The sequence below is a fragment of the Solanum tuberosum genome, unplaced genomic scaffold (assembly GCF_000226075.1).
Source record: "Solanum tuberosum cultivar DM 1-3 516 R44 unplaced genomic scaffold, SolTub_3.0 scf00002, whole genome shotgun sequence".
Taxonomy (NCBI): domain Eukaryota; kingdom Viridiplantae; phylum Streptophyta; class Magnoliopsida; order Solanales; family Solanaceae; genus Solanum; species Solanum tuberosum.
The window spans coordinates 719,041-730,097 of record NW_006238928.1 but is presented as its reverse complement, the minus strand read 5'-3'; the positions used below and the strand labels follow the sequence as shown (position 1 = coordinate 730,097).

Below are 11,057 nucleotides of genomic sequence, written 5' to 3'. Positions count from 1 at the left end.
CCTCCCCCCCCCCCACACACACATCCCACACTAAAACCTCCTAAAGATAATTATGACATAAAATCAACCTCCCCTTCTGAACCAAGAAAAATTTACATAATTGAAACTCCCTTATTAAATACTCCAGTTCATTACCAGTCACTGTTTAGGAATCTAATAACTTGAAATCTAATTAATCTAAGTTATTAAGAACCATTAGTCAACAATTTCCATTAATTAAATCATTAGATTGCTTGGATTCTCCAAAATTGTTGCCACACTCGTATCGGATCCTCCAAAAATGCATTACTTTTGAAGGATCTAACACGCACCCGGCGACATTTTTCGAAGAATCCGATCATCTGAAATAAAGACCATCTATAAGATTCATGAACCAAACCTTAGCAATCCAATCAAGAATCTCATCTCTAGCCCCAATATCCAAATCACCATTTCTCAATCTTTCAAGGTAATCAACAGCAGGCATATGTTCACATTCTTTTCCAATCATCAAAACTAAACACTCATCACTCTGCAATGGTACACCAGTATAAAACTCCTCCCCATTAAACAACTTCCTGTTTTCTTGACCATTTCGATGAATCCTAGGATACCATATATCTTCCTCCACAAACCCAAATCCGACATCATCGTCCTCATTGCAAAAAATGCTACTGTTGTCTTCAGCACACAAAAGGCTAGAAATTGCACAATCCATACTGGGTGCCATTGAAATACCTCAAAAAACTCTTTTATCTTTCAATCAACAAAAAAAGATTCGTTCTTTAACAATATCAACAACCAAAAAAATCAAAATCTGTAGTTTTTAACAAAACATTTTCAAATCTGAACCGATTTTCTTGAAAAAGAATGGATTTTGAAGAGGATAACAAGAAAAAGATGATCTGTGAAGTTGTCGTTTGATTCCTCTGTGTTTTGAGTGACTGATTGTTGACTAGATGTGGATGAAGAAGAGTGATAAGAGTGAGATGAGATGAGATATAGCGGCTATGGAGAAGAAAAGGGTGTCTTTTATATTGGATTTTTAGGGCATTTAGAGAGAGAAAGAGAAGGGGAAGGGGGCAACAATGGAAGAAAATGAGAAATGGGGGTGGCGAAAATATAGACAGGAACAAGTGGGGGAAAAAATGTAAAGAGAAATGTATACACATTTATGCCATAAGCATATTTGGAAGACAATATACGCTCTGTATACTGTGTATATACACGTATATACACCTTTACTTTCTCTTTTATTGTATTTTTTTTTGGTGGTCATGTACTACGCCCATATCTATATTGTAGTTAAACTAATTAATATTTATATCACGCCGGATCCACAAAACAAGACCTTTGATTAAAAAGAAATTTCATCCGTTACACTATATTCTTTGATGATAACTGTTTTACTCTTGAAGTGAGATTAATATATATATATATATATATATAATATATTTTTTTCTTGCTTGACTAAAAAATAATTAATACTACTAATAAAAAGATTACATCATTTGATGAGATTAGTTTAAGAAAGAATTCAAGTACAATACACATTGTCAAAGGTAAATAATCTTTGTAACATTGCGTCATTTTTATTTAGTTTGTAATATTTGGATATTATAAAGTGAAATATACGTTTAGTCATCGCTCGAGTTTTATAAAATATAATATAAAAACTTTTCTTTAATAGAAAAAATGTATGTTAAATACTAGGGCTTTATTGAATCCAAGGATTTGCTCGTAACCCCTAGAAAAATATATCGGCAATGTATTTTTAAGGACAGTGGTATTACTTTTTCTCCAATTCAACTTTTTAATTTTTCTTTAAAATAAATTTCACCTATTTTATCATATAATATATTTATTTTTTAAGCTCTTAAATAATCTTACATGTAAATATCATTTGATAATATGTTAGTATAAAATATTTTTCACATTAGTGGTATATAACACTTAGATTTTAAGAGAAAATGTATTTATGTATAGAACCATTAAAAATAGTTATTTATTTTACACGGCTTATTATTTTGCAACTTCGTATTGTAATTTTTTTTTTTTTTAAACATCTATATTTATATATATCAAATAAATTTCATGTGGAAACTAGATGTACATAATTTGACTTTTACCTTTTATATTAACTTTGTTTTTTTTTAGAATTTAATACTTTCACAATATGAATTTACAATACAATTAAAAGTTTATTAATTAATCAATTATTTAATGTTGAAAAATAGCAAAGATACAGTTATCCTTCTTATTTTGGTAAGGATATTATTGTATCAATGTTTGAATTTTATAATTAAGCAGAAAATGTAATGATTGCATTTGAGGAAATATATTTGATAGCACTAATACAAGAGCAAATATTTGGTTCTAAATAGAATTTGCTTGCCTCCTCCTTTTCTCCAATCGAATAAATCAATGTCTTTAGTTTTACTAAACCTTTTTATGTTTTCTTCATTAATAAAACATAATGAGAAAATAACTATATAAGTTCTTTTTTCCTTTTTTCAGGCCAGAAAAATAAAAAAAGATGTCATATAATTAGCAGTCATAACAATTCAGGATTCATATTAGCAGAGATATAAGAATGTTTGATAATTTCGTATATTTATTTAGGTTTTAATTATCATAATCAAAATTAACGGTTATAAGGTGGTAAATATTCGATAAAATGAGACAGAAAAAAATGCCTGAAATTCTAATATCAATCGTGTGATGCACACGATAAAGTTTTTCTTTAAAGTGCATTTGAATTAACTCAAATACTATATTATTTATGAGTTCAGGTTGTATTTCCTTCGATTCATTTTACTTGTAATGATTTCATTTTGTCTTTTAAAAGACATCAACTAAAAAGGTACTCCCTTTTCAAATTAATTAAATTGTTGAGATAATTTTCATTTTTCAAGTTAACTTAATTATTCAATCTTCAAGGCTACTTTTAGAATATTCTTCCAATTTTACCCTTCATTAGTTAGTATTGGAATTAATTATTATAATATTTAGCTATCTAATCATAAATTAGATAATAATTAAAAAGGGTAAAAATGGAAAGCTATGTTTAGTGAATTGTGAAAAACTTTAACAATTCAATTAATTTTAAATGGAGGAGATCCTATATAATCTTTTTTTTATTAAGTAAGATTATTAATTAATTATATCTTGATTTACTAAAATGCTACTTATTTATATACACATAACAACTTAAATGGATCGGAGTGAGTATACATTATCAATATAAAAAATGAAATACTCCATTTAGTAATCATTCTCTGTTATAACTAATACTAATTTATCTTATATTCAGAATCACAAATCTTATATTTATATAGAATCATTTATAGCATGTCCATATTTATTTTATATTCATAATTATAAATTCTATATTTGAAATAGACTAATATGTAAAATCCTATATATCTATCTTATTTTCGTAATTACAATTTTTTTAACATGTAAAATGGCATAATTTAAGAAGGAGTTGGTAAATTTGTAATAAGTAAGGGGTAATATAGTAAATGGAAAATGTAGAAAAGGACGGATTGGCTGTAAAATTTGTCTTGTTGCTGGGGGGTATTGCCACGTGGAATTAAAAGTGTAGTGGGCTGGCAAATGGTTATGTACCGTTTCAGTAGAAAACTGCAATTATGATATGTGGCAGTACTAATTTTCACACCTTTTTTTTGGATTTTATATCTATTTTTTACTTTAAAAACAAATTTATTTCCCCTAATATACACTCTATTTTATTTTATGAATAAAGGTCTATTTTAATTGACAGAAATATCAATTTCCTCCCTAAGTTCTCATTCAACAAACGAAAATAGTCCACCATTGCAGGTTACTTTCTCCATTTTAATTTGTCTGTCTTGTTTTTTTTAAAATAATATCTTTTTTTTATTTTTCGATAACTCCTAATTTTAAATTTTTATGTAATATGTTTAAAATTAAAGATTTTAAAAAAATGATGATGCATTTGATATATTTTTCAACGAATTAAAATAAAACAAATAAATTAAAACTTATCCACTCTATTAATGAAATGAGCTATGCCATTTTATTTTTTTTGGGTGGGTGGGTGGGAGGGGTGGTCAGAAATATCCTTTTTCTTCTCCTAAATTTTCAATCAATAAACAAATAAATCCATTCAAATGATTATTATTATTATTAGTACATGGTATAAGACTTCTTTTTAGTATTTGATGCTATATGAAAATAAAATTAGCATATGCGCGTGCATTATCCTAATTTTTTTTTTAAAGTTTCTCACTTGATGTACAATAATTTTGTTGAGATTTAACTAAATTTAAATTCATGTATGACAATTGAAGTTGTTGGTCAGAGAGATCAGACGAATGATTATGCTTAATGATTTAACTTACTAGATATCGACTTTTAAATATATTAATCGCTAGTCAACTAACAATATATCGAGTAATTTGGTATTGAATTACTAGTAATTATTAAATGGTGTATTAGTTCAATAATTTCATACTCCCTTGACCCTTATCTCACTTTCACTCACTAATATATTAATTTTTCATCAAACAAAATAATTTTTGTAGCTCTACTTAAATGGTGATTCCGTAATTATAAATCACATTGAAAAATAGATGAGAACCACATTTTTTAGGGTGCAAGCATTTATGTAACAAATATTCACATGTACAACAATTTATTATTTCAACACCAATAAGGCTTTAGGGTTAATAATATGTTTTTTGTATACTTATCGGGTTAACGATTTACGCAATAAGAAAATTGAGTATCTCGCTCCTATATCGATAAATCATTAACTGTAAAATTTTAATATGTGCATTAACCGTTAATTCGATAACCTAATATACATAAGTCAATTTTGCTGGTGACTTATCAGTTATGTTTCAATTTTGAATTACCATAATAACATTGTTAATTAATGGGGTGACACTCGCAACAAAGAAAATTCTATTTTCAAAATTGAAACCCAAAATCTCTAGTTAAGAATAATAAAAAATTCAATCATCTCATCATAATCCATATTCATTATTAGACAAATATAATTTCAGTTGACAAAATAATTATGTCTGCCAGAATTAGATTACATAGTCTCACACTAATTGTAGTGACATTTCCATGAGTTAATTCTCATGCCTCAACCACTAAGTCATTCATTAAGATACATGACATAAAATTTGGGAGGAAGACCTATTGGTTTTTGTAGTGTTAAAATTTTTAATTCTAATTTTAGCAAGTGATTATTGATTCCTATAAATTAATGTTATGGTATTTTACTTGATGAAATATACATAATAAAATTATAATGACAAAATAAATGAAAGTAAATAATAAGTTTGTTATGTTTATTATGATTTGTTGTACATATAGCATCATTGTACCGTACATAACCGAAAAACAAAAACCATACAGCGCATAATGAAGAATATTAGGAAGAAAACAATTAAACCGTCAAACCTCTTTATAAATAGTTTTTGACTATTATATTGATTGACTGTTATACACCTATAACAACATTTAACTGTTTCTGAAGTAAAACTTATCATTTTTTTGTTCTATTTAATATTTTTAAAAGATAAAAATACAGTTTTGTGCAAGAAAATAGACTTGGGCAATTTTTATTTGTTTATGTAGGTGTTTCATCATTATTTGGTCCATCTAATTATATTAGTAAAAGTCTTAATTTGTTCCTCTAATAAAGTTTTTTGCACAAAGTGTCTGTCAATTCTAATGAATTTGATGTGGTCCAACTACCTCACTCACAAATCACAATATTTATTGGCTCACAATGTGTGAAAATGCCTTTGTACTATATATGTAAATAAAAAAGTAACAAGAAAAAGATATATTTTATCTCTAAATTATCCTTTTTCTCTATTTGTTAATTTTTCTTTTGAGAAATAAATAGTCAAGATTGTCCTACACTTATTTTTGTTTGGTAGGATAAGCTTCAACTTCTTTCTACAATTAGTATAGTATTTTTCTTCTTTATTTTCTATTCACAAAGTACATGTCTTTAAAATATAAAAAATAAAAATAGTTTTCCTTATGTTCTCCAATTCTATTTTGTTTGATCATTTTCTTTAAATGATATTTGAAAACAATCCCTTTATCCGATAAAAATTGGAGTAAGAGATGTATATGCATTATACCTTATCGTACGATTACTCTGAAAAATACGTTGTCGTTGTAATTATCTAATTTTTCTTGTAGTATTTTATTTTATGTGTATAATGATTTTAGTATGATTATTGAATAATGGTACATCACAATTCACACCTAACTATATTTTTTAATTATATATATAAAAAAGCATATTTGCAAGAAGAAGAAAAATTGGATCTTTTTTAAAAAAAAATATTATTGATTTGACAATAGACAGCCACACATTTTTTGAAAACGAACCAACAATATGTGCTCAAAAGGAATCCAATCGACAATTGAGGCACATCAACCTACTATAAAAGGGAATCCAATCAACTTCAAATACAAATATTGCTCACTATAATATAAATAAATCATACTTAGGGTATAGCTAACTCTTCTACCCGCTCGATAGAATTTAATAACATTATGATTCAGAACTCGTAAACTAAATATCATAACTCGACTGTTAATTATACATTATCTAATTCCTATCTTGTATTGATCGTCGGACGTAATAATTGTACTCAATCAAACTATATCGATTCTACATTAAAATTTCTAATGAAAACAAATTATCAATAAAATAATAATAGAATGTGAATATGTTAACGAAACAAACAAAAATAAGAATAATTTTTTTTATAGGATTCCATGAGATAATGGCTAGTCGTGTAAATCGTGTATGTTTTACAAATGCATTGATCCATTCGAAAAGATATAGAAAATGTAATATTTAGTAATTTATAATGTTGGACTATTAAAGGAAATGTCTTTATACTGACCAAAGTTATCACTAAAAGAAATAACCTTTTGCTTTTTGTTGCTTTTGGGAGCGTTACCTAATGGCCCTATTAAATAGTTCACACTCAGCCGTGTTCGATATTTACATTAAAATCTGATTAAATTTAAATTTGTGCCGAAATTTTTTATAACGAGGATAAAATATTCTCTAACAAAGGTAAGTTTGTATCTAAGGGAATTCGTAGATGGGAACTCTAATTACTTACCACTCCACTACAATACAGGTTGATAATTACTTACTAGTACTATCATTCATACACAGATTACAAGTTTTATTTTTCCATATTATTCAGCAAAGATGATTAGGACAGTTTAAAATTGTGATTAAGCAGACAATCTAGATGATTATCAGTCACCTCAATTATAACTTACATTTTGCTTGTTTATCTTAACTAGCTTAGCCATCTTTTCATTGTTAACTACTTTATTTACGTGTCTCAAATTATCTATCGTGATATTATAAACATTTTTTAAAACATAAGTAAAGATAAAATAGTAAAATTTATTCCAATGTATATTTTTATTATAACCTATCTTATTTAACGTAAATAAATGCTTGAACATCTGGTGAGGTGAAATCCTTTTTATGCCCTTTTAAATGACTATACTATTTTTAAATTAGGCTTATTAGAAATTGTTTTTTGATTTTTGTCTTGGATCGTTTAAGATGTAGACAAAATGTTTGAATATTATTACTATATTATATAAAAGAAATGACACCACTTAAAGATCAACACTTCACAATTCACCAATGCAAGGGGTCTTTCTGTTTGTATAGATAAAATTAGTCCATAAAATTATAATTCGTGTAATTTGCTTAATTTTAAATTAACGCATAATTTATTTCAACTAAAAAAAAGCGTTAATATATAGTTTAAATTTAGACATTTTCTTATAATATATGTTATATAGTCATAATAATAATACTAAATCACTAAATACTAAATAATTATGAAAGAATAAATAAAATAATTAAAAATAGTAAGAATTATGTACATTCAATTATGATAGTATTTTAACTCATTTCAGCGTAAATAACTTTTTCCTGCTCTAATTCAATCCAATCCGTCTATTATTTGACACCTCTACTTTCCTTTTAGGAGCGGACGGATTAAACCTTAATTTTGCAATTATTTTTAATTACTAGTCAATTAATAGTCTACTATTTTAGAAAGAATAATTTCATTTAGGATCGAACCTGCAGGCTTGAAATAAAGGCCAAATAAACTAGTTGGTCAAAGCAATACATTCATGTTTAAATACTTAATTAAAGATGTACTGTAATAATCTATTTTAGCTCTAATGTTAAATTATTTAGTACTATTATTAATAATAAAACAATCATTGATTCATTTAAAAAATGAAAAAATTATCAAGAAAAATATAGGAATATACTTGAATTGTGGTACATTAATATGATCTAAATAGGTTATATATAGAGTTATTTTTTAAAGTAAAATATTGTTACACTGATTTGATCTTTCTTCACTTCTTAAATAGAATATCACTTACAAAAAAATTTATGTACGTGTAACGCGCTCATAAATTACCTCATCAATATATATTACACAGTGAAGGGTTTATCCCGTGCGCACAAAGTGCTCACCCAAAGAGTAAAGGCTGTGACAAAAGTTATAGTGACTGCAGATTATCTGGGATTCCAAGAAAAAATAAAATATATCACTTTAACCATAAGATAAAGCTACACACTATATTATGTTTGATAGGTGAGATAAAGTGAGACGATATCTTAGAATTAATCTTGAAATAAATTTTATAATGTTATTCAGTTAATGGTCTATGGATAAATTTATTTTGTCAATCAAACACGATATTATTTTCAGCTCAAACTTAATTCTGATTTTTGAATATCTAATCGTATCTCATCAAACTTGAAATTATTATATCCACCTTTCAAATGAAATGAATTAACTAAAAGTTATACTTACGAGATAATTTAATCTGCAAATCAAATGAATTCATAAAGTTATACTTACGAGATAATTTTATCTGCAAACCAAACGAACCCATATTCGCTTAGGAGAGCTAAACTCGTTATTCAATTGATGCTTTCCCTATGTAATATAGTCCACGATTTATTCAACTTTGGGTGGAAAAAGGACATAGAGCAATAACGGTGGTCATATGCCTAATATTTGAATTCTATTTTTCTTTTTAAATTTAATATTTACTACTTATATTAAAGTTTGATTAATTTAAATTTACGTTGAATAAGGGTTTAATGCCCCAACCGAGGATAATGCTATCTATCAATAAAAAAAATTTCTACACAAGCCTCAAAATTGAAATCTTTAATTAAAAAAACAACAATTCTATTCACGACATCACATGTGTAATTTTCAAAGTTAACCTTTTTATTTCTATAACAAACAAATCAGTTTAGACCAATTAAATTGTTAACTTATGAGCCAGACACTTCACTATTTAATGTAAATCATATCTTAATAAAACGTTCAAACACTTTTATACGACCAAAATATTATCATTTCCCCCTTCTATTTTTTCTTGGGAGTCACAAATAACAATAATGTTGACCCAAAAAGAAAAAAATAAATTCCACCCCTCTTAAAAGTCGTAATGATATAATAATTCAACGGTAAAAAGGACATATATTTTGTTGAAGATAAAATTTATTTTTTAACCTTGGATTCTTGATGCTTTGTTTATCAACAAATTAACTCAAGCATATGCCTAAAACAGACTTGTAAAAAGGGGCTTTTTAAGACACAAGTTTCTAACCCTTTTTCCTCAAATTCTACTTTGGAATATTATTTCACCTTTTCATATTTGACCCTTTTTTTTGTTTCAGTTTATAATATATACATTATCAGTATAAATTTTTTTAATACTATCAACTTGTTGAAAAGATATCCACATATGTCGATCATCAAAGAATAATGTACAATAGAAGTGATTTTCTTCTTTAATTAATAGAGGGCTTAATAAGTTCTACTCAACACGATTTTGGACTAGTCGGGCTCCTAAAATCTCATACTTTTGGGGGTTAATTACATCTTATTCCGAAAGTTTCTCCAATTATAAAAATCTTGAAATTTTGATACATTGCAAATGATACATTACTTAATGGAATGAATGTATTCGAGAGGGGATAGCGATGTATTCGAAAGGGGAGAAATGTATCCGAGAGGGGATAATGATGTATCTGGAAGTATCTGAGAAGTAATTTTTATAATATTTTTTAAATGGTAGGAAATTTTTGAGATTATGATATCTTAAGTTGTGTGTTTATGCAATTTTTCCAAAAAAATATATCTACTTGTACAAATTCTTAAATTATGAGATTTAAGATCTTAAAAATAAGATAACTTGATGTAAAAATTTCTTATATTAACAACAACGTATATAACTTAAATATATTTTATTCACCAATATATTTTTTTTAAAAAGGTTTCAATGTCCCAAAATTCTCTCTAATGCAACATGTCAGGAAACAATGCAGTTCTCAATGAGTTATCACATGACAACATTTTTTAATTTTATTTTTTGCTTTAAAGAGAAGATAAAATTAAGAGTGAGGACCCTCATTTTGAGACTTGTTTTTTCAGTCTTTATTTTGTTGAAATAAATATGTTGGTCTAAAGACGAATTTAAATTATAGTCATATTTGAGATTCGAGCTATACAGGTTGTCATGCATTCACCAAATAAATTGTGATCTAATTTTTTTTTTGGACCATATCCTAATATCTATAATTTCTTTTAGTTTTTAAGTCGTACATTACGTAAAGGAAAGCGAATTTAAAATTTAAGATTTATGAATTGAAAAAATAGCAACTTCTTGACCTGCCCAATATGTTTATGGACGGGATTAATAACTTACTTATTTGGTTAACTCGATCTACTTGAAACTGCTTAATCAATCCATTTGAAAGTTACTTTGATAAGAAGTATGGATTGACCCATGAAATTTTTGTCTAATTTTTTATATTTATATATAAAATTATTATGTACTTAAACAAATTAATGAATAAAAAACAAGTAATTAAAACTTAGTAAGAGTTGGGTGACAAAAGGGAATTGTTCGGAAAGTAAACATCCCTCACTTTTAATTCTAAACTTGTGTGTTTGAGTTACCAAGAGAGCAAA

The 11,057-nt window shown here is 26.5% G+C and overlaps 1 protein-coding gene across 1 annotated transcript in view; it reads right to left on the bottom strand.

Annotated features, from left to right (window-relative positions):
* The window catches only part of LOC102587746 (cyclin-D2-1-like), a 4,118-nt gene extending 2,992 nt beyond the window's left edge, over positions 1 to 1,126 (bottom strand). The window contains exon 1 of the mRNA XM_006338027.2: positions 380 to 1,126. Coding sequence (XP_006338089.1) covers positions 380 to 709 — 330 coding nt within the window. The 5' untranslated portion in view covers positions 710 to 1,126. The remainder of the gene's footprint in view (positions 1 to 379) is intronic.
* Between the last annotated feature and the right edge of the window lie 9,931 nt (positions 1,127 to 11,057).